This window comes from Somniosus microcephalus, chromosome 4 (assembly GCF_052327205.1).
Source record: "Somniosus microcephalus isolate GS21.2 chromosome 4, FLI_Smic_1.0, whole genome shotgun sequence".
NCBI classification, from domain to species: domain Eukaryota; kingdom Metazoa; phylum Chordata; class Chondrichthyes; order Squaliformes; family Somniosidae; genus Somniosus; species Somniosus microcephalus.
This window is the reverse complement of record NC_140990.1, coordinates 94,442,423-94,467,404: the sequence shown is the minus strand read 5'-3', so window position 1 is coordinate 94,467,404 and position 24,982 is coordinate 94,442,423. Positions and strand designations below refer to the sequence as shown.

Genomic DNA, 24,982 nt, shown 5'->3' with positions numbered 1-24,982 from the left:
TGAATGTCAACATACACCCATGGATCCGCATCATTTCTTATATATTAGTGATAGTACAGTTAGTCATGGCTATAGGATGGGGAATAGCAGCATGCACCGCTTGTAAAAAGAAACGGACCAAACAAAGAGCTAAAGCGAGTCAGAAAAAGCTGGAAAACACAAGGTTGCTCTAGACATAATGGAATGCAGGACCTCCCGAACCAGCACCTGATCACCGCATGGGGCAGGAGGCACAGCGATGCTTATACATGTGATTTAACTTGGGCAAGGGCCAAGTACCAAAAGGGGGGATTGAAGTGAGGAAAGAGTTAAACTGACATCGCTGGCAGTTTCACTGAAGGTGTAAGGAAGACAGCGACTAACATGAAAGACCACATCCATAAAGATGCGGTCAAAGATAGCTGACCTTTGGAAAGATATAAAACAATTAAATGGAGACAGGATGTCCAGCATTTCAACTGCCCGTAAGAACTTTATTACCAAGGTCACATTCCAAGGTATCTTTTAATTAGCATTCAGCAGTTTCAGTGATTGATTTGAGGAGGCAGCTTACACATGTTTACATTAAGATTTGTAACCAATCCGTGAAGGTGCATGTGGGCCAAGATCCAATCAGGTGGCAGGAATGAATTGTACATGGGATGGCCATGTGTATTCTAATGTAAATAAATGTAGTGTTTGCTGTAACAATTTGGAAAGGTCTGGCTAAGACAAAGCAGACTGTCTCCCCACCGGTGTAATAAAGACAACTTGACTATCGATCTAAAACCTTGTGTTGAGTGTTGGTTTAAAATACTCCACAACACTCAACATAGAGTTCAACAATTTCAGATCATAACCTCGGCCCCTATCACATATATATATTTTCTTTTTTTATCCACTTTTTGTTTGGCCTTTTTTTCTTCCCTCCCACACGGCAGCTGTCCTTCGTTCTGCCAGCGCAATTCACACTTCATCTAGAGCCATCCTTTGTTCCTTAACCTGTCCCACTACCATCTCCTCTCGCCTTGAATATCTCTTAATGTCTCTTAATCTCTCCTGCCCTCTATCCTATCACAGACCTTCCCGTTTGTTCTTTCATCCCAGCCCCTAAACTTGCTTTCCATTTCCTGCTTTTTTCCAGGAAGGTTTGGGACCCTGGGCAGTGGGAAGGGAGGAGGTGAAAAGGGCAAGTGTTTCATCTGGTGAAAAACATTGAAGTGGGGTCGTCAGCGGATGAGGCTGCGGCCAATCGGCCTGTAGCGTTTGTGATTGACCAATCGGATTGCCACCCCGCCCGGGTGGTTGAAAGGGGGCAGGTTTGCAGGCGGCAGAAGCTTCAGCGGGAACCAATCGGCGCGGGGAGTCCGACTTGATTGACATGGAGGCCGTCCAATAGGAATAGCGCGGTGCATGCCGAGGACTCTAAGTGACGTAGGGAACGTCCACGTGGTGGTCGCCTGTCGAGAAACACCTTGGACGCGAACCAATCGGCACGGGGGAGTCCGACTTGGTTGACGTGAAGGCCGTCCAATGGGTTGAGCACGGCGCGTGCGGTGAGGCACGTGGTTGAACGTCCATCACGACGTCAGCCGACCGCCGGCGGTCGCACGTCGAGGAAACGCCTTGGACGCGAACCAATCGGCGCGGAACGTTGACTTGATTGACGGGTCGCTCAGCCAGTCGCATTTCCTGAAGCCGTTGGAGGCGGGCGGGTGAGTCTGCCGCTTAAAAGTTTAAGTGATGGTTAGGCGGATGTTTGATTACCAATCGAGGCGGTGGGCGTCGGCAGCACTTGAAGGAAACTGCGTGGGGTGGGTGGAAACGCGTCCCCGTTTCCACGGCAGACTGCGCCGGTTGGCATTTGAACGAACACTTTTATCCCCGCATGCGCGGCTCGCGGCTGTTTCCATGGAGACCGGCGGCGTTGTTGTGCGTCGGCGCGAGAAGGGGGCGGGGCGGCCGGGAGCGTCATCTCCATGACAACGTGACCACTGCGACGTGTGCGCGCGATGGCACGTGGGGGTCAGTCAAAGCCGATTGGCCGAGGCCGCCACGGTGGGCGGAAATCCCGGGGGCGCCGGCAGCATGGTCTCCCGGGGAAACGACGCTGAGTGACGTGGTTGCCATAGAGATCAGGTGAAGCTGGCGCACTGGAAATGGCAGGGAGGAAGTGGGCGCCAGCTGTTGGACCTCCCAGCTACAGGTAAGGCTCACCCAAGGGTAGGGTGGACCCCCAGCAGCCTGAACTGGGGGGTGGGGGTGAGGGTGAGTTTGCACCCCAAAGGTGCCCCACAGCAACCCAAAAAAAATTGGCACCCAAGGGTGCCCCACTAGAACCAAATATGGGCTTGGCACCCAAAGGTGCCCCACAGCAATCAAAGATGTGTTTGGCACCTAACCACAGCACTATTAACTCGGAGAGGACTTCCTTGCACACCTCATAATACAATAAAAAGTAATGAAATCAGTCTGATAGGAGCATCAAAGGGTGTTCCCCTCTCACCCTAATACCCAATTGATGAATCTGGCACCTTTGGTGCAATGTGACGAGAGGGATCGGTTGAAACGTTAATTCTGTTTCTCTCTCCACGGATGCTGCCTGGCCTGCTGAGTGCTTCCAGCATTTTCTGTTGTCATATCTGTTCTGTGGTCTCAGCTTTAATGTGGATGAAGGAATAGGGAGTTGTATATCCAAGTTTGCAGATGGCACTACATCAGGAGGGACAGTAAGTAGTGCTGATGGGAGCTGGAAGTTACAAAGGGACACAGGCAGATTAAGTGAGTGGGCAAAACTCTGGCAGATGGAGTTTAATGTGGGCAAAGGTGAGGTCATCCACTTTGGATCCAAGAAAGATAAATCGGTAGTATTTTCTAAAAGGCGAAAAACTTTGAGCTGTAGAGGAGCAGAGATTAGGGAGTCCAAGTATGCAAATCATTAAAATCCATTAGACTGGGACAAAAAAGCAAGTTAAAAGACAAGTGGAATGTTGGCCTTTATCTCGAGGGCTGGAGTACAAAGGGGTGGAAGTGATGCTTCAGTTGTACAGAGCTCTGGTTAGATCCTATCTTCAGTACTGTTTTCAGTTCTGGGCACCACACCTCAGGAAGGATATATTAGCCTTGGCGGTGGTGCAGCCGTGTCAACCTCCTTCCCTCTGTGGCTCACAGCAACACGCCTCGAGTGAGCATGAGAGACAGTTAAGTGTATGGAGCAGACTTTATTCGTGTAGCAGTCCATACAATACAAAGGGTAGCATTTCGGGTTTCTCTCGCTCCTGCTACCTGACTTAGCCCTGCAACTTCAGCCCTTTTTATACACTGGCTGTTTACCATGAACCGGCATTTCCTGCATCATAAGTATCAGCCGCGACTCAGGTGGTAGCCGTCTCGCACTCTGAGTCAGCAGGTTGTGGGTTCACATTGAGAGAGGGATAGAACATAGAAAAATAGGAGCAGGAGTAGGCCATTCGGCCCTTCGAGGCTGCTCCACCATTCAATATGATCATGGCTGATCCTCTTATCTCAATACCCGTTCTCTCTCCATACCCCTTGATGCCTTTTGTGTCTAGAAATCTACCTATCGCCTTCTTAAATATATTCAGTGACTTGGCCTCCGCAGCCTTCTGTGGTAGAGAATTCCACAGGTTCACCACCCTCTGAGTGAAGAAATTTCTCCTCATCTCAGTCCTAAATGTCCCGTATCCTGAGACTGTGACAGCCACAGCAAGAGAGATACACACTGAAGTCAATGGGAATCGGGGTCGGCGGGCGGGGGGGGGAACTCTCCACTTGCTGGAGTCATATCTAGCACAAAGGAAGATGGTTGTGGTGGTTGAAGGTCAATCATCACAGCCCCAGGACATTGCTGCAGGAGTTCCTCGGGGCAGTGTCCTAGGCCCAACCATCTTCAGCTGCTTCATCAATGACCTTCCCTCCAACATAAGGTCAGAAATGGGGATGTTCGCTGATGACTGCACAGTGTCCTGCGCCATTCGCAACTCCACAGATAATGAAGCAGTCCATGCCCGCATGCAACAAGACCTGGACGACGTTCAGGCTTGGGCTGATAAGTGGCAGGTAACATTTGCGCCACACGAGTGCCAGGCAATGACTATATCCAACAAACAGGAGTCCTAACCACCGCTCCTTGACATTCAACGGCATTACCATCGCCGAATCCCCCACCATCAACATCCTGGGGGTCACCATTGACCAGAAGCTTAATTGGACCAGCCACATAAATACTGTGTCAACAAGAGCAGGCCAGAGGCTAGGTATTCTGTGGTGAGTGTCTCACCGCCTGACTCCCCAAAGCCTTTCTGCCATTTACAAAGCACAAGTAAGGAGCGTGATGGAATACTCTCCACTTGCCTGGATGAGTGCAGCTCCAACAACACTCAAGAAGCTCGACACTATCCAGGACAAAGCAGCCCACTTGATTGGCACCCCATCCACCACCTTAAACATTCACTCCCTCCACCACCGGCGTACCATGGCTGCAGTGTGTACCATCTACAAGATCCACTGCAGCAACTCACCAAGGCTTCTTCGGCAGCACCTCCCAAACCCGTGACCTCTTCCACCTAGAAGGACAAGGGCAGCAGGCACATGGGAACACCACCACCTCCAAGTTCCCCTCCAAGACACAGACCATACTGATTTGGAAGTATATCGCCGTTCCTTCATCGTCACTGGGTCAAAATCCTGGAACTCCCTCCCTAACAGCACTGTGGGAGTACCTTCACCACACGGACTGCAGCGGTTCAAGAAGATGGCTCACCACCACCTTCTCAAAGGCAATTAGGGATGGGCAATAAATGCTGGCCTTGCCAGTGACACCCACATCCCATAAACGATTTTTAAAAAAGACAAGAGAGAGTAGCGAGAGAGGGAGTGACATTTGAGAGAGAGAAAGTTGAGAAAGAGTGTGACAGGGATAGAGAGAGAGAGACAGACACAGGGAGAGAGAGACAGAGAGAGACAGAGAGCGAGACAGATAGACAGACAGAGAGAGAGACAGACACATGGAGAGACAGACAGAGAGAGAGCGAGGACACAGAGAGAGAGACACAGGGAGAGAGAGAGACAGACAGATAGACAGAGAGAGCCAGGGAGAGCAAAGGATGCAGGAGTTATCTACAGACCTCCTGACAGCAGTGATGCAGTAGCGGGTTACATAAATATGGAGATCAGAGAAGCATGTAGCAAAGGCAAAATGGCTCTGATGGGAGATTTTACTTTTCACATCGAATGGGAGATGCAACATAGCTCAAGTCGTAAACACAATGAATTTCTCGAGTATATCCAGGGCAGTTTTCTGAATCAGTGGTGTAGAAATTCATCTCGGGCAGTGGTGCAAAACGGGTTATAGGCAGCGCCTGATATTCAGGTCCACTGACTGCACTTGAATGAAATATCAGACACTGCCTATAACAGGCAGCCGAGCTGATACCGCCTGCTTTGAGCCACCGCACGAGTCGAATTTCTAGGCCAATATGTTTTAGAACCAACAAGGGAACTAGACTTAGTAATGAGGAAATGAGCAAGGATTAATAATTTGACAGTACGAGAGTATCCTGCAAACAGTGGCCATGACATGGTAGAGTTTGACATTAAGTTTGAGAAGGAGAAAGATTACACACAAACCAAGGCTTTAAACTTAATAGGTAACTTAATTAATAGGTAAACCCAGAGGAAAACAGTGGGAGGTATTCAAAGAAGGATTTAGAATTTTAAAATTAAGGCGGACCGGGAGCCAGTGTAGGTCAGCAAGCATAGTGGTGACATCATCCAGGTCTTGTTGCATCTGGGCATGGACTGCTTCATTATCTGTGGAGTTGTGAATGGCGCTGAACACTGTGCAATCATCAGCGAACATCCCCATTTCTGACCATATGATGGAGGGAAGGACATTGATGAAGCAGCTGAAGATGGTTGGGCCCAGGACACTTCCCTGAGGAACAGTGATGTCCTGGGGCTGTGATGATTGACCTCCAACCAGCATCTCGTCCACCTAGAAGGACAAGGGCAGCAGGCACATGGGAACACCACCACCTCCAAGTTCCCCTCCAAGACACAGACCATCCTGACTTGGAAGTATATCGCCGATCCTTCATCGTCACTGGATCAAAATCTTGGAACTCCCTCCCTAACAGCACTGTGGGAGTACCTTCACCACATGGACTGCAGCGGTTCAAGAAGGCGGCTCACCACCCCCTTCTCAAAGGCAATTAGGGATGGGCAATAAATGCTGGCCTTGCCAGCGATGCCCATATCCCATAAACGAATAAAAAAAAAATAATGTACCATATAGTAGACTAAGGTCAGAGCATGTGGAGTTAAGGGAACAGGTAGCAAAATGGAGAGCAATCCTACCACAAAACTGAAAACTGAGACTGGTATTTAGGGTAGTTATTCAGACTGGGGGAAGCTGTGAAGTGGCATTCCACAGGGATTGGTGGTGGGAACACTGGTGCTCACCATTTACGTAATTGATTTGGACTCGGGAATCAGAAGTTCAATATCAAAATTTGTGGATGACACTAATTATGAGGGGGGTTCATGGGCGTAGTTAATACAGAGGAGGACTGGGACAAAATGCAGGCAGACATTAAGGGGGAGCAATTCAGTTGCTTTGCGCCTCCCGTTAGCGCCCGGGTGCGGCACCGCCAACACCTGCGAAATTCAGCGGGAGGTTAGCGGCGGTGGTAACCGTTAGCGCCCCGCGGCGCTGCACCGCTGGCGATGACGTCATCACCGTGCACAGCGCCCCGGCCGCGATCTTCGGTAGTGCCCCCTGACTTACCGCCGGACACTATGTCCGACGGGGTCAGGGGGGCCTACCTGCGGCCACGGTGGCGCTAATTAAAGGCGAGGTGCCGGGCGGCCATTTTTGTTGCTGGCCGCCTGCCAGCACCTGCCTCCGTTGCCGTTCCCGGACTCCTGAGCAACACCCCCCCCCCCCCACTGCGGCGTGCCGGCTGCGCTCCATGAGCCCGGCACTTCTCTTGAGTGCCGGGCTCTTTTGCCGGCACTCTGACCTCGGTGGCCCAGCTAGGCCCCGGGTCGCGCTGCACAAGGCCTCTCCCCTTTAAGAAGGGGAGGAAGGCCTGCAATACCGCAGCGTGGCGCTGCGGCACGTAGCGCTGCGATATTCCCTCACAATGCCCCAAGAGTGAGGCGGGGCGCTTCCAATAGTGCCCCGCTTCCCTCTTGGGGTGCTACCGATGAATTTCGGCAGCAGGGGCGCTAATTTTTTCGAGGCGCTAAAAGTAGTGCTCCAGTGAAGGTAGTGCCCCAAATAAACTTACAGAATGGGCATAAGTGCATAAGAAATAGGAGCAGGTGTAAGCCATTCAGCATTTCGAGCCTGCTCCGCCATTCAGTAAGATCATGACTTGGCATGAGGACATTAGACAAACAGTTTGTCGATACTCGCTGTCTGATTTTGCAGATGAAGAATGTAATTGGCAAATGAATTTCAATATAGATAAATGTGAGGTGGTGCATTTAGGTAACCCCCTACCCCTTGGAAAATAAGAGTCTAAATGGGGTAGAGGCGCAAAGGGATCTCGGGGTACAGATACATCAGTCACTAAAAGTAGGTTAACAAGGCCATAAAAAGTGCTAATAAAGCACTGGGGTTCATTCAAAAGCAGAGAAGTTATCTTAAACTTGCATAGATCCTTGGTTAGACCACACTTGAAGGACTGTGCTCAGTTCTGATCTCCACATTACAAAAAAGATATAGAAGCAGTGTAGAAGGTGCAAAAAAGATTTACAAGGATGATACCAGAACTGAGAGGATCTACTTATTGAGAAAGAGACTTAGAGGTGATCTGATAGAGGTCTTTAAAATTATGAAGGAGTTCGATAGGGTGGACGTAGAGAAGATGTCTCCACTTGTGGGGGAGTCAAAAACTAGGGGCCATAAATATAAGATATTCATAAATCCAATAGGGAATTCAGGAGAAACCTCTTTACCCAGAGAGTGGTGAGAATGTGGAACTCACTACCACAAGGAGCAGTTGAGATGAATAGCATGATGGGGTGAGATGAAATGGGGTGGGAGGAGGCTCGTGTGGAGCATAGGCCTTTTGGGCTGAATGGCCTGTTTCTGTGATGTAAGATTCAACGTAATTCTGTGCATCTCACAGGCTCTGTCTTATGTTTCAGTGATGCTCCCTTCACTGCTTTCTTCCCTCCAGGATGGAGAGTGGCTACCACAGAAACACACCCATCATAGACAGTGCCTACATGATGGAGGTCCAACGCAGAATAGAAAATGACTATAGGGTAAGATCTGAGCCCCACAGTGGCCCCTATTGAGGAGCCAGATTTTGCCGGCGGCCATTTTCATCCAAGCAAGGCGATTCTTTCTGTTCGAACAGAGACAATCCGGGGCATTTTTTGATATTCGGCCATAGAAAGAAAGAACTTGCATTTCTATAGTGCCTTTCACGACCGCAGGACGTCCCAGAGCGCTTTACAGCCAAAGAAGTGCTTTTTTTTTTAAGTGTAGTAGTCACTGTTGTAATGTAGGAAACGGGTCAGCTGATTTGCGCCCAGCAAATAGCACTGCGATAACGACCAGATCATCTGTTTTTTTTTAGCGATGTTGGTTGAGGGATAAATATTGGCCCCAGGACACCGGGGAAGAGTTCCCCTGCTCTTCTTCCAATAGCGGCCGTGGGATCTTTTCTGTCCACCCAAGAGGGCAGACGGGGCCTCGGTTTAACGTCTCATCCGAAAGATGGCACATTTGACGGTGCAGCACTCCCTGGCACCGGGAGTGTCGGCCCTGGATTATGGGGCTCAAGTCTCTGGAGTGGGGACTTAAACCCACGACCTTCTGACTTCCAGACGTGAGATTGTTACCACCGAGCCACTGGTTGCAGTTTGGGGAAGCTTGCTACCCATTGCATCCAGCTGCACCCCCTTTATACCACAATATACAAAGTGAACTTCACCAACCTTTCTGTGGGTAGATGCCCTGCCCAGTGAGCTACTGAGCCACAGGAGCAGGAAGGGCCCAGGTTCCATCCCCACCCCTCTATGCTGAGTTAACTGATACCAGCCTGGGGTGGGTGGTAGGGGTCTACAATTGGTACTGAGCCCCACACAGAGCAGGAAGAGCCTAGGTTCCATCCATCCACATCCGCACCCGCCCCCCTCCCCCACCCCAGGTCTGTGCTAAATTCCCAGCCGGGGGCGGGCAGTTAAGGAGGGGAATACAATTGGGTGTCAGTGTCCCCATGGTTAGGAAAAGGCGTAAATTCAGCCTGGGTCACAGCACCTGATCACTACCCTGTTCCAACTAACTATTGGGAACCCCGAAGCCATTGTCTTTGGTCCCCGCCACAAACTCCGCTCCCTCGACACCGACTCCATCCCTCTCCCTGGCAACTGTCTGCGGCTGAACCAGACTGTTCGCAACCTTGGTGTCATATTTGACCCTGAAATGAGCTTCCGACCACATATCCGTGCCATCACTAAGACTGCCTTTTTGCACTTCCGGAACATCGCCCGTCTCCGCCCTTGCCTCAGCTCATTCGCTGCTGAAACCCTCATCCATGTCTTTGTTACCTCTAGATTTGACTATTCCAACGCACTCCTGGCTGGCCTCCCGCGTTCTACCCTCCGTAAACTTGAGGTCACCCAAAGCTCTGCTGCCCATGTCTTAACTCGCACCAAGTCCCGTTCACCCATCACCCCTGTGCTCGCTGACCTACATTGGCTCCTGGTTAAGCAACGATTTTAAAATTCTCATCCTTGTTTTCAAATCCCTCCATGGGCTCGCCCCTCCTTATCTCTGTAACCTTCTCCAGCCCGACAACCCTCCGAGATATCTGCGATGCTATAATTCTGACCACTTGAGCATCCTCGATTTTAATCGCTCAACTAATGGTGGCCGTGCCTTCAGCTGCCAGCCAAGGCTCTAAGCTCTGGAATTCCCTCCCTAAACCTCTCCACCTCTCTACCTCTCTTTTCTCCTTTAGTGTCAGCTGTGGCTCAGTGGGTAGCACTCTCGCCTCTGAGTCAGACAGGTCCTGGGTTCAAGTCCCACTCCAAGAGACTTGAGCACAAAAAATCTAGGCTGACACTCTAATGCTAATACTGAGGGAGTGCTGCACTGTCGGAGGTGCCGACTTCCAGATAAGATGTTAAACCGAGGCCCCGTCTGTTTTCTTGGGTAGACGTAAAAGATCCCATGGCACTATTTCAAAGACGAGCAGGGGAGTTATCCCCAGTGTCCTGGGCAATATTTATCCCTCAACCAACAGCACAAAAAACAGATGATCTGGTCAGTATCACATTGCCGTTTGTGGGAGCTTGCTGTGCGCAAATTGGCTGCCATTACAACAGTGCCTACACTTCAAAAGTACTTAAATGGCTGTATAAAAAAACGGTGGTCGTGAAAGGAGCTGTATAAATACAAGTCTTTCTTTTTTTAAGATGCTCCTTAAAACTTACCTCTTTGACCAAGCTTTTGGCCATCTGCCCTAATATGTCCTTATGTGGATCGGTGTCCAACTTTATTTTATAATGCCTCTGTGTAACGCCTTGGGACGTTTTACTACATTAAAGGCGCTATAAAGGCGACAAGTTGTCGTTGTCGTTGAATGGTAAAGGATGGGAACTTCCCCCCCCCACAACCACCAAGGTCGAGTACCCTGCCAATATACGCTGTCCCGGAGGTTGGGGGTGGGAACCGCAGGGTGCCCGAGGATCCCGTACCCCCACCCCAGCGAGATGTCAGCACCTCCAGAAGAGGGGGAAAGTCAGCCAAAATATAAATAGGCGACAGCTATTGATCCCTCTTAAAAGAAAGGTCGTGCGATGACACTTCCCGTCTGCGAGTGGCGTTGTCGCACCAACTGTGCCTAATTTCTCTTAGCAACCAGCGTCAGCCATTTGGCCCTTTGACGTTGCTCCGCCATTTTAGGAGCGAAGGCAGCGCTTGAGCTGCTCAGTCCTGATTCCCAGCCCTTTCTCCACACTTCTTAAACCCCATCTGTCCTAATCAATATCTGTTCTCCCTTTCAAACACACCCGTTTAACTTCCTAACTTTAGGGTCGTATTCATCACATGACCTCCCGTCTCCAACCGCCACTTCCAATTGAACAGCTTTTATCTCCTTCGACAATACTTTAACAACTAATAAACAAAAATGTGGAAAGAAGATGAAAAGAACAATTTTTTAAACGCCCTTATGATTTTTCTCCCCGAGTTTTTTTGCTCGCGGCAGTGTCCAGGAGATTAATCTTTAATTCCTGGAGACTCCAGGACAATCGTGGAGAGTTTGCAACCCAAGAGATGGACAGTGCGGCCCATGTTCTCCCAACACGTTGTCCGAAAGTTTTTGCCGGGTTCCCTTTTAACCGGCCCACCTCCACTTGCAGAATTCCGCCTTCTTGTTCCGGAGCTCCCTACCGACTCGGGTGATCTAAGGGAGACAAGATCCTAGAGGAAACGAGGCTGATTCCTGAACGGATCAGGAAAGATGATCTAATCTGGGACACATCGCTAAAGAGGGGTGAGGGTGGCAGAGGAGGAGCTCAATGGAGATTCAGGGACAAATGGAGAGAGTTGAAAGTTAAGGGTGTCAAAGGGAAACGGGAAAAGTCAGACTCGATAGGTGAAAGGGACTGTGCCGTTCACACAGACTAGACCAGGTAGTGTGGGACTGTGCTGTTCACACACAGACTAGACCAGGTAGTGTGGGACTGTGCGGTTCACACACAGACTAGACCGGGTAGTGTGAGACTGTGCTGTTCACACACGGACTAGACCAGGTAGTGTGGGACTGTGCGGTTCACACACAGACTAGACCGGGAAGTGTGGGACTGTGCTGTTCACACACAGACTGGACCGGGCAGTGTGGGACTGTGCTGTTCACACACAGACTAGACCAGGTAGTGTGGGACTGTGCTGTTCACACACAGACTAGACCGGGTAGTGTGGGACTGTGCTGTTCACACACGGACTAGACCAGGTAGTGCGGGACTGTGCTGTTCACACACGGACTAGACCAGGTAGTGCGGGACTGTGCTGTTCACACACAGACTAGACCAGGTAGTGTGGGACTGTGCTGTTCACACACAGACTAGACCAGGTAGTGTGGGACTGTGCTGTTCACACACCGACTAGACCAGGTAGTGTGGGACTGTGCTGTTCACACACCGACTAGACCAGGTAGTGTGGGACTGTGCTGTTCACACACAGACTAGACCAGGTAGTGTGGGACTGTGCTGTTCACACACAGACTAGACCGGGTAGTGTGGGACTGTGCTGTTCACACACAGACTAGACCAGGTAGTGTGGGACTGTGCTGTTCACACACAGACCAGACCAGGTAGTGTGGGACTGTGCTGATCACACAGACTAGACCAGGTAGTGTGGGACTGTGCTGTTCACACACAGACTAGACCGGGTAGTGTGGGACTGTGCTGTTCACACACAGACTAGACCAGGCAGTGTGGGACTGTGCTGTTCACACACAGACTAGACCGGGTAGTGTGGGACTGTGCTGTTCACACACAGACTAGACCAGGTAGTGTGGGACTGAGCTGTTCACACACGGACTAGACCAGGTAGTGTGGGACTGAGCTGTTCACACACAGACTAGACCAGGTAGTGTGGGACTGTGCTGTTCACACACAGACTAGACCAGGCAGTGTGAGACTGTGCTGTTCACACACAGACTAGACCAGGTAGTGTGGGACTGTGCTGTTCACACACAGACTAGACCAGGTAGTGTGGGACTGAGCTGTTCACACACAGACTAGACCAGGTAGTGTGGGACTGTGCTGTTCACACACAGACTAGACCAGGTAGTGTGGGACTGCCTGTTCACACACAGACTAGACCAGGTAGTGTGAGACTGTGCTGTTCACACACAGACTAGACCAGGTAGTGTGAGACTGTGCTGTTCACACACAGACTAGACCAGGTAGTGTGGGACTGAGCTGTTCACACATGGACTGGACCAGGTAGTGTGGGACTGTGCTGTTCACACACGGACTAGACCAGGTAGTGTGGGACTGTGCTGTTCACACACGGACTAGACCGGGTAGTGTGGGACTGTGCTGTTCACACACGGACTAGACCGGGTAGTGTGGGACTGTGCTGTTCACACACGGACTAGACCAGGTAGTGTGGGACTGTGCTGTTCACACACGGACTAGACCAGGTAGTGTGGGACTGTGCTGTTCACACACGGACTAGACCGGATAGTGTGGGACTGTGCTGTTCACACACAGACTAGACCGGGTAGTGTGGGACTGTGCTGTTCACACACAGACTAGACCAGGTAGTGTGGGACTGTGCTGTTCACACACAGACTAGACCGGGTAGTGTGGGACTGTGCTGTTCACACACAGACTAGACCGGGTAGTGTGGGACTGTGCTGTTCACACACGGACTAGACCGGGTAGTGTGGGACTGAGCTGTTCACACACAGACTAGACCAGGCAGTGTGGGACTGTGCTGTTCACACACGGACTAGACCAGGTAGTGTGGGACTGTGCTGTTCACACACAGACTAGACCGGGTAGTGTGAGACTGTGCTGTTCACACACAGACTAGACCAGGTAGTGTGGGACTGTGCTGTTCACACACAGACTAGACCAGGTAGTGTGGGACTGTGCTGTTCACACACGGACTAGACCAGGTAGTGTGGGACTGTGCTGTTCACACACAGACTAGACCAGGTAGTGTGGGACTGTGCTGTTCACACACAGACTAGACCAGGTAGTGTGGGACTGTGCTGTTCACACACGGACTAGACCAGGTAGTGTGGGACTGTGCTGTTCACACACAGACTAGACCAGGTAGTGTGGGACTGTGCTGTTCACACACAGACTAGACCAGGTAGTGTGGGACTGTGCTGATCACACAGACTAGACCAGGTAGTGTGGGACTGTGCTGTTCACACACGGACTAGACCAGGTAGTGTGGGACTGTGCCGTTCACACACAGACTAGACCAGGTAGTGTGGGACTGTGCTGTTCACACACAGACTAGACCAGGTAGTGTGAGACTGTGCTGTTCACACACGGACTAGACCAGGTAGTGTGGGACTGAGCTGTTCACACACAGACTAGACCAGGTAGTGTGGGACTGTGCTGTTCACACACGGACTAGACCAGGTAGTGTGGGACTGTGCTGTTCACACACAGACTAGACCAGGTAGTGTGGGACTGTGCTGTTCACACACAGACTAGACTTGGTAGTGTGGGACTGTGCTGTTCACACACCGACTAGACCGGGTAGTGTGGGACTGTGCTGTTCACACACGGACTAGACCAGGTAGTGTGGGACTGTGCTGTTCACACACAGACTAGACCAGGTAGTGTGGGACTGTGCTGTTCACACACAGACTAGACCAGGTAGTGTGGGACTGTGCTGTTCACACACAGACTAGACCAGGTAGTGTGGGACTGTGCTGTTCACACACAGACTAGACCAGGTAGTGTGGGACTGTGCTGTTCACACACGGACTAGACCAGGTAGTGTGGGACTGTGCTGTTCACACACAGACTAGACCAGGTAGTGTGGGACTGTGCTGTTCACACACAGACTAGACCAGGTAGTGTGGGACTGTGCTGTTCACACACAGACTAGACCGGGTAGTGTGGGACTGTGCTGTTCACACACGGACTAGACCAGGTAGTGTGGGACTGTGCTGTTCACACACGGACTAGACCAGGTAGTGTGGGACTGTGCAGTTCACACACGGACTAGACCAGGTAGTGTGGGACTGTGCTGTTCACACACAGACTAGACCAGGTAGTGTGGGACTGTGCTGTTCACACACAGACTAGACCGGGTAGTGTGGGACTGTGCGGTTCACACACAGACTAGACCAGGTAGTGTGGGACTGTGCTGTTGACACACGGACTAGACCAGGTAGTGTGGGACTGTGCTGTTCACACACAGACTAGACCAGGTAGTGTGGGACTGTGCTGTTCACACACGGACTAGACCAGGTAGTGTGGGACTGTGCTGTTCACACACAGACTAGACCAGGTGGTGTGGGACTGTGCTGTTCACACACGGACTGGACCAGGTAGTGTGGGACTGTGCTGTTCACACACGGACTAGACCAGGTAGTGTGGGACTGTGCTGCTCACACACAGACTAGACCAGGTAGTGTGGGACTGTGCTGTTCACACACAGACTAGACCAGGTAGTGTGGGACTGTGCTGTTCACACACAGACTAGACCAGGTAGTGTGGGACTGTGCTGTTCACACACGGACTAGACCAGGTAGTGTGGGACTGTGCTGCTCACACACAGACTAGACCAGGTAGTGTGGGACTGTGCTGTTCACACACGGACTAGACCAGGTAGTGTGGGACTGTGCTGTTCACACACAGACTAGACCAGGTAGTGTGAGACTGTGCTGTTCACACACAGACTAGACCAGGTAGTGTGGGACTGTGCTGTTCACACACAGACTAGACCGGGTAGTGTGGGACTGTGCTGTTCACACACAGACTAGACCAGGTAGTGTGGGACTGTGCTGTTCACACACAGACTAGACCAGGTAGTGTGGGACTGTGCTGTTCACACACAGACTAGACCAGGTAGTGTGGGACTGTGCTGTTCACACAGACTAGACCAGGTAGTGTGGGACTGTGCTGTTCACACACAGACTAGACCAGGTAGTGTGGGACTGTGCTGTTCACACACAGACTAGACCAGGTAGTGTGGGACTGTGCTGTTCACACACAGACTAGACCAGGTAGTGTGGGACTGTGCTGTTCACACACAGACTAGACCAGGTAGTGTGAGACTGTGCTGTTCACACACAGACTAGACCAGGCAGTGTGGGACTGTGCTGTTCACACACGGACTAGACCAGGTAGTGTGGGACTGTGCTGTTCACACACGGAATAGACCGGGTAGTGTGGGACTGTGCTGTTCACACACAGACTAGACCAGGTAGTGTGGGACTGTGCTGTTCACACACAGACCAGACCAGGTAGTGTGGGACTGTGCTGATCACACAGACTAGACCAGGTAGTGTGGGACTGTGCTGTTCACACACAGACTAGACCGGGTAGTGTGGGACTGTGCTGTTCACACACAGACTAGACCAGGCAGTGTGGGACTGTGCTGTTCACACACAGACTAGACCGGGTAGTGTGGGACTGTGCTGTTCACACACAGACTAGACCAGGTAGTGTGGGACTGAGCTGTTCACACACGGACTAGACCAGGTAGTGTGGGACTGAGCTGTTCACACACAGACTAGACCAGGTAGTGTGGGACTGTGCTGTTCACACACAGACTAGACCAGGCAGTGTGAGACTGTGCTGTTCACACACAGACTAGACCAGGTAGTGTGGGACTGTGCTGTTCACACACAGACTAGACCAGGTAGTGTGGGACTGAGCTGTTCACACACAGACTAGACCAGGTAGTGTGGGACTGTGCTGTTCACACACAGACTAGACCAGGTAGTGTGGGACTGTGCTGTTCACACACAGACTAGACCAGGTAGTGTGGGACTGTGCTGTTCACACACAGACTAGACCGGGTAGTGTGGGACTGTGCTGTTCACACACAGACTAGACCAGGTAGTGTGGGACTGTGCTGTTCACACACAGACTAGACCAGGTAGTGTGGGACTGTGCTGTTCACACACGGACTAGACCAGGTAGTGTGGGACTGTGCTGTTCACACACGGAATAGACCGGGTAGTGTGGGACTGTGCTGTTCACACACAGACTAGACCAGGTAGTGTGGGACTGTGCTGTTCACACACAGACCAGACCAGGTAGTGTGGGACTGTGCTGATCACACAGACTAGACCAGGTAGTGTGGGACTGTGCTGTTCACACACAGACTAGACCGGGTAGTGTGGGACTGTGCTGTTCACACACAGACTAGACCAGGCAGTGTGGGACTGTGCTGTTCACACACAGACTAGACCGGGTAGTGTGGCACTGTGCTGTTCACACACAGACTAGACCAGGTAGTGTGGGACTGAGCTGTTCACACACGGACTAGACCAGGTAGTGTGGGACTGAGCTGTTCACACACAGACTAGACCAGGTAGTGTGGGACTGTGCTGTTCACACACAGACTAGACCAGGCAGTGTGAGACTGTGCTGTTCACACACAGACTAGACCAGGTAGTGTGGGACTGTGCTGTTCACACACAGACTAGACCAGGTAGTGTGGGACTGAGCTGTTCACACACAGACTAGACCAGGTAGTGTGGGACTGTGCTGTTCACACACAGACTAGACCAGGTAGTGTGGGACTGCCTGTTCACACACAGACTAGACCAGGTAGTGTGAGACTGTGCTGTTCACACACAGACTAGACCAGGTAGTGTGAGACTGTGCTGTTGACACACGGACTAGACCAGGTAGTGTGGGACTGAGCTGTTCACACACAGACTAGACCAGGTAGTGTGGGACTGTGCTGTTCACACACAGACTAGACCAGGTAGTGTGGGACTGTGCTGTTCACACACAGACTAGACCAGGTAGTGTGGGACTGTGCTGTTCACACACGGACTAGACCAGGTAGTGTGGGACTGTGCTGTTCACACACAGACTAGACCAGGTGGTGTGGGACTGTGCTGTTCACACACGGACTGGACCAGGTAGTGTGGGACTGTGCTGTTCACACACGGACTAGACCAGGTAGTGTGGGACTGTGCTGCTCACACACAGACTAGACCAGGTAGTGTGGGACTGTGCTGTTCACACACAGACTAGACCAGGTAGTGTGGGACTGTGCTGTTCACACACAGACTAGACCAGGTAGTGTGGGACTGTGCTGTTCACACACGGACTAGACCAGGTAGTGTGGGACTGTGCTGCTCACACACAGACTAGACCAGGTAGTGTGGGACTGTGCTGTTCACACACGGACTAGACCAGGTAGTGTGGGACTGTGCTGTTCACACACAGACTAGACCAGGTAGTGTGAGACTGTGCTGTTCACACACAGACTAGACCAGGTAGTGTGGGACTGTGCTGTTCACACACAGACTAGACCGGGTAGTGTGGGACTGTGCTGTTCACACACAGACTAGACCAGGTAGTGTGGGACTGTGCTGTTCACACACAGACTAGACCAGGTAGTGTGGGACTGTGCTGTTCACACACAGACTAGACCAGGTAGTGTGGGACTGTGCTGTTCACACAGACTAGACCAGGTAGTGTGGGACTGTGCTGTTCACACACAGACTAGACCAGGTAGTGTGGGACTGTGCTGTTCACACACAGACTAGACCAGGTAGTGTGGGACTGTGCTGTTCACACACAGACTAGACCAGGTAGTGTGGGACTGTGCTGTTCACACACAGACTAGACCAGGTAGTGTGAGACTGTGCTGTTCACACACAGACTAGACCAGGCAGTGTGGGACTGTGCTGTTCACACACGGACTAGACCAGGTAGTGTGGGACTGTGCTGTTCACACACAGACTAGACCGGGTAGTGTGGGACTGTGCTGTTCACACACAGACTAGACCAGGTAGTGTGAGACTGTGCTGTTCACACACAGACTAGACCAGGCAGTGTGGGACTGTGCTGTTCACACACGGACTAGACCAGGTAGTGTGGGACTGTGCTGTTCACACACAGACTAGACCAGGTAGTGTGGGACTGTGCTGTTCACACACAGACTAGACCAGGTAGTGTGGGACTGTGCTGTTCACACAGAGACTAGACCAGGTAGTGTGGGACTGTGCTGTTCACACACAGACTAGACCAGGTAGTGTGGGACTGTGCTGTTCACACACAGACTAGACCAGGTAGTGTGGGACTGTGCTGTTCACACACAGACTAGACCAGGTAGTGTGGGACTGTGCTGTTCACACACAGACTAGACCAGGTAGTGTGGGACTGTGCTGTTCACACACAGACTAGACCGGGTAGTGTGGGACTGTGCTGTTCACACACAGACTAGACCAGGTAGTGTGGGACTGTGATGTTCAGACACTGACTAGACCAGGTAGTGTGGGACTGTGCTGTTCACACACGGACTAGACCAGGTAGTGTGGGACTGTGCTGTTCACACACGGAATAGACCGGGTAGTGTGGGACTGTGCTGTTCACACACAGACTGGACCAGGTAGTGTGGGACTGTGCTGTTCACACACAGACTAGACCGGGTAGTGTGGGACTGTGCTGTTCACACACGGACTAGACCGGGTAGTGTGGGACTGTGCTGTTCACACACAGACTGGACCGGGCAGTGTGGGACTGTGCTGTTCACACACAGACTAGACCAGGTAGTGTGGGACTGTGCTGTTCGCACACAGACTAGACCGGGTAGTGTGGGACTGTGCTGTTCACACACGGACGAGACCAGGTAGTGCGGGACTGTGCTGTTCACACACAGACTAGACCAGGTAGTGTGGGACTGTGCTGTTCACACACAGACTAGACCAGGTAGTGTGGGACTGTGCTGTTCACACACAGACTAGACCAGGTAGTGTGGGACTGTGCTGTTCACACACGGACTAGACCAGGTAGTGTGGGACTGTGCTGTTCACACACAGACTAGACCAGGTAGTGTGGGACTGTGCTGTTCACACACAGACTAGACCAGGTAGTGTGGGACTGTGCTGTTCACACACCGACTAGACCAGGTATTGTGGGACTGTGCTGTTCACACACCGACTAGACCAGGTAGTGTGGGACTGTGCTGTTCACACACAGACTAGACCAGGTAGTGTGGGACTGTGCTGTTCACACACAGACTAGACCGGGTAGTGTGGGACTGTGCTGTTAACACACAGACTAGACCAGGTAGTGTGGGACTGTGCTGTTCACACACAGACTAGACCAGGTAGTGTGGGACTGTGCTGATCACACAGACTAGACCAGGTAGTGTGGGACTGTGCTGTTCACACACAGACTAGACCGGGTAGTGTGGGACTGTGCTGTTCACACACAGACTAGACCAGGCAGTGTGGGACTGTGCTGTTCACACACAGACTAGACCGGGTAGTGTGGGACTGTGCTGTTCACACACAGACTAGACCAGGTAGTGTGGGACTGAGCTGTTCACACACGGACTAGACCAGGTAGTGTGGGACTGTGCTGTTCACACACAGACTAGACCAGGTAGTGTGGGACTGTGCTGTTCACACACAGGCTACACCAGGTAGTGTGGGACTGTGCTGTTCACACACGGACTAGACCGGGTAGTGTGAGACTGTGCTGTTCACACACAGACTAGACCAGGTAGTGTGGGACTGTGCTGTTCACACACAGACTAGACCAGGTAGTGTGGGACTGTGCTGTTCACACACGGACTAGACCGGGTAGTGTGAGATTGTGCTGTTCACACACAGACTAGACCAGGTAGTGTGGGACTGTGCTGTTCACACACGGACTAGACCAGGTAGTGTGGGACTGTGCTGTTCACACACAGACTAGACCGGGTAGTGTGGGACTGTGCTGTTCACACACAGACTAGACCAGGTAGTGTGAGACTGTGCTGATCACACAGACTAGACCAGGTAGTGTGGGACTGTGCTGTTCACACACAGACTAGACCAGATAGTGTGGGACTGTGCTGTTCACACACGGACCAGACCAGGTAGTGTGGGACTGTGCTGTTCACACACAGACTAGACCAGGTAGTGTGGGACTGTGCTGCTCACACACGGACCAGACCAGGGAGTGTGGGACTGTGCTGTTCACACACGGACCAGACCAGGTAGTGTGGGACTGTGCTGTTCACACACAGACTAGACCAGGTAGTGTGGGACTGTGCTGCTCACACACGGACCAGACCAGGTAGTGTGGGACTGTGCTGTTCACACACAGACTAGACCAGGTAGTGTGGGACTGTGCTGTTCACACACGGACTAGACCGGCTAGTGTGGGACTGTGCTGTTCACACACAGACTAGAACAGGTAGTGTGGGACTGTGCTGTTCACACACAGACTAGACCAGGCAGTGTGGGACTGTGCTGTTCACACACGGACTAGACCAGGTAGTGTGGGACTGTGCTGTTCACACACGGACTAGACCAGGTAGTGTGGGACTGTGCTGTTCACACACGGACTAGACCAGGTAGTGTGGGACTGTGCTGTTCACACACGGACTAGACCAGGTAGTGTGGGACTGTGCTGTTCACACACAGACGAGACCAGGTCGTGTGGGACTGTGCTGTTCACACACAGACTAGACCAGGTAGTGTGGGACTGTGCTGGTCACACACGGACTAGACCAGGTAGTGTGAGACTGTGCTGTTCACACACAGACTAGACCGGGTGGTGTGGGACTGTGCGGTTCACACACAGACTAGACCAGGTCGTGTGGGACTGTGCTGTTCACACACGGACTAGACCAGGTAGTGTGGGACTGTGCTGTTCACACACGGACTAGACCAGGTAGTGTGGGACTGTGCTGTTCACACACGGACTAGACCAGGTAGTGTGGGACTGAGCTGTTCACACACGGACTAGACCAGGTAGTGTGGGACTGAGCTGTTCACACACAGACTAGACCAGGTAGTGTGGGACTGTGCTGTTCACACACAGACTAGACCAGGCAGTGTGAGACTGTGCTGTTCACACACAGACTAGACCAGGTAGTGTGGGACTGTGCTGTTCACACACAGACTAGACCAGGTAGTGTGGGACTGAGCTGTTCACACACAGACTAGACCAGGTAGTGTGGGACTGTGCTGTTCACACACAGACTAGACCAGGTAGTGTGGGACTGCCTGTTCACACACAGACTAGACCAGGTAGTGTGAGACTGTGCTGTTCACACACAGACTAGACCAAGTAGTGTGAGACTGTGCTGTTCACACACAGACTAGACCAGGTAGTGTGGGACTGAGCTGTTCACACATGGACTGGACCAGGTAGTGTGGGACTGTGCTGTTCACACACGGACTAGACCAGGTAGTGTGGGACTGTGCTGTTCACACACGGACTAGACCGGGTAGTGTGGGACTGTGCTGTTCACACACGGACTAGACCAGGTAGTGTGGGACTGTGCTGTTCACACACAGACTAGACCAGGTAGTGTGGGACTGTGCTGTTCACACACGGACTAGACCAGGTAGTGTGGGACTGTGCTGTTCACACACGGACTAGACCGGGTAGTGTGGGACTGTGCTGTTCACACACAGACTAGACCGGGTAGTGTGGGACTGTGCTGTTCACACACAGACTAGACCAGGTAGTGTGGGACTGTGCTGTTCACACACAGACTAGACCGGGTAGTGTGGGACTGTGCTGTTCACACACAGACTAGACTGGGTAGTGTGGGACTGTGCTGTTCACACACGGACTAGACCGGGTAGTGTGGGACTGAGCTGTTCACACACAGACTAGACCAGGCAGTGTGGGACTGTGCTGTTCACACACGGACTAGACCAGGTAGTGTGGGACTGTGCTGTTCACACACAGACTAGACCAGGTAGTGTGGGACTGTGCTGTTCACACAGACTAGACCAGGTAGTGTGGGACTGTGCTGTTCACACACAGACTAGACCAGGTAGTGTGGGACTGTGCTGTTCACACACAGACTAGACCAGGTAGTGTGGGACTGTGCTGTTCACACACGGACTAGACCAGGTAGTGTGGGACTGTGCTGTTCACACACGGACTAGACCAGGTAGTGTGGGACTGAGCTGTTCACACACGGACTAGACCAGGTAGTGTGGGACTGAGCTGTTCACACACAGACTAGACCAGGTAGTGTGGGACTGTGCTGTTCACACACAGACTAGACCAGGCAGTGTGAGACTGTGCTGTTCACACACAGACTAGACCAGGTAGTGTGGGACTGTGCTGTTCACACACAGACTAGACCAGGTAGTGTGGGACTGAGCTGTTCACACACAGACTAGACCAGGTAGTGTGGGACTGTGCTGTTCACACACAGACTAGACCAGGTAGTGTGGGACTGCCTGTTCACACACAGACTAGACCAGGTAGTGTGAGACTGTGCTGTTCACACACAGACTAGACCAAGTAGTGTGAGACTGTGCTGTTCACACACAGACTAGACCAGGTAGTGTGGGACTGAGCTGTTCACACATGGACTGGACCAGGTAGTGTGGGACTGTGCTGTTCACACACGGACTAGACCAGGTAGTGTGGGACTGTGCTGTTCACACACGGACTAGACCGGGTAGTGTGGGACTGTGCTGTTCACACACGGACTAGACCAGGTAGTGTGGGACTGTGCTGTTCACACACAGACTAGACCAGGTAGTGTGGGACTGTGCTGTTCACACACGGACTAGACCAGGTAGTGTGGGACTGTGCTGTTCACACACGGACTAGACCGGGTAGTGTGGGACTGTGCTGTTCACACACAGACTAGACCGGGTAGTGTGGGACTGTGCTGTTCACACACAGACTAGACCAGGTAGTGTGGGACTGTGCTGTTCACACACAGACTAGACCGGGTAGTGTGGGACTGTGCTGTTCACACACAGACTAGACTGGGTAGTGTGGGACTGTGCTGTTCACACACGGACTAGACCGGGTAGTGTGGGACTGAGCTGTTCACACACAGACTAGACCAGGCAGTGTGGGACTGTGCTGTTCACACACGGACTAGACCAGGTAGTGTGGGACTGTGCTGTTCACACACAGACTAGACCAGGTAGTGTGGGACTGTGCTGTTCACACAGACTAGACCAGGTAGTGTGGGACTGTGCTGTTCACACACAGACTAGACCAGGTAGTGTGGGACTGTGCTGTTCACACACAGACTAGACCAGGTAGTGTGGGACTGTGCTGTTCACACACAGACTAGACCAGGTAGTGTGGGACTGTGCTGTTCACACACAGACTAGACCAGGTAGTGTGAGACTGTGCTGTTCACACAAAGACTAGACCAGGCAGTGTGGGACTGTGCTGTTCACACACGGACTAGACCAGGTAGTGTGGGACTGTGCTGTTCACACACGGACTAGACCAGGTAGTGTGGGACTGTGCTGTTCACACACAGACTAGACCAGGTAGTGTGGGACAGTGCTGTTCACACACAGACTAGACCAGGTAGTGTGGGACTGTGCTGTTCACACACAGACTAGACCAGGTAGTGTGGGACTGTGCTGTTCACACAGAGACTCGACCAGGTAGTGTGGGACTGTGCTGTTCACACACAGACTAGACCAGGTTGTGTGGGACTGTGCTGTTCACACACAGACTAGACCAGGTAGTGTGGGACTGTGCTGTTCACACACAGACTAGACCAGGTAGTGTGGGACTGTGCTGTTCACACACAGACTAGACCAGGTAGTGTGGGACTGTGCTGTTCACACACAGACTAGACCGGGTAGTGTGGGACTGTGCTGTTCACACACAGACTAGACCAGGTAGTGTGGGACTGTGCTGTTCACACACAGACTAGACCAGGTAGTGTGGGACTGTGCTGTTCACACACGGACTAGACCAGGTAGTGTGGGACTGTGCTGTTCACACACGGAATAGACCGGGTAGTGTGGGACTGTGCTGTTCACACACAGACTGGACCAGGTAGTGTGGGACTGTGCTGTTCACACACAGACTAGACCGGGTAGTGTGGGACTGTGCTGTTCACACACGGACTAGACCGGGTAGTGTGGGACTGTGCTGTTCACACACAGACTGGACCGGGCAGTGTGGGACTGTGCTGTTCACACACAGACTAGACCAGGTAGTGTGGGACTGTGCTGTTCACACACAGACTAGACCGGGTAGTGTGGGACTGTGCTGTTCACACACGGACGAGACCAGGTAGTGCGGGACTGTGCTGTTCACACACAGACTAGACCAGGTAGTGTGGGACTGTGCTGTTCACACACAGACTAGACCGGGTAGTGTGGGACTGTGCTGTTCACACACAGACTAGACCAGGTAGTGTGGGACTGTGCTGTTCACACACGGACTAGACCAGGTAGTGTGGGACTGTGCTGTTCACACACAGACTAGACCAGGTAGTGTGGGACTGTGCTGTTCACACACAGACTAGACCAGGTAGTGTGGGACTGTGCTGTTCACACAC

General features: G+C 52.1%; 1 protein-coding gene across 1 annotated transcript in view; it reads left to right on the top strand.

Moving 5' to 3' along the window:
• The first annotated feature begins 2,034 nt into the window (after positions 1 to 2,034).
• Positions 2,035 to 24,982, top strand: part of LOC147119525 (uncharacterized) — a 110,337-nt gene continuing 87,389 nt past the window's right edge. Inside the window, exons 1-2 of the mRNA XM_085984115.1 lie at positions 2,035 to 2,185; positions 8,190 to 8,277. Coding sequence (XP_085840241.1) covers positions 2,139 to 2,185; positions 8,190 to 8,277 — 135 coding nt within the window. The 5' untranslated portion in view covers positions 2,035 to 2,138. The remainder of the gene's footprint in view (positions 2,186 to 8,189; positions 8,278 to 24,982) is intronic.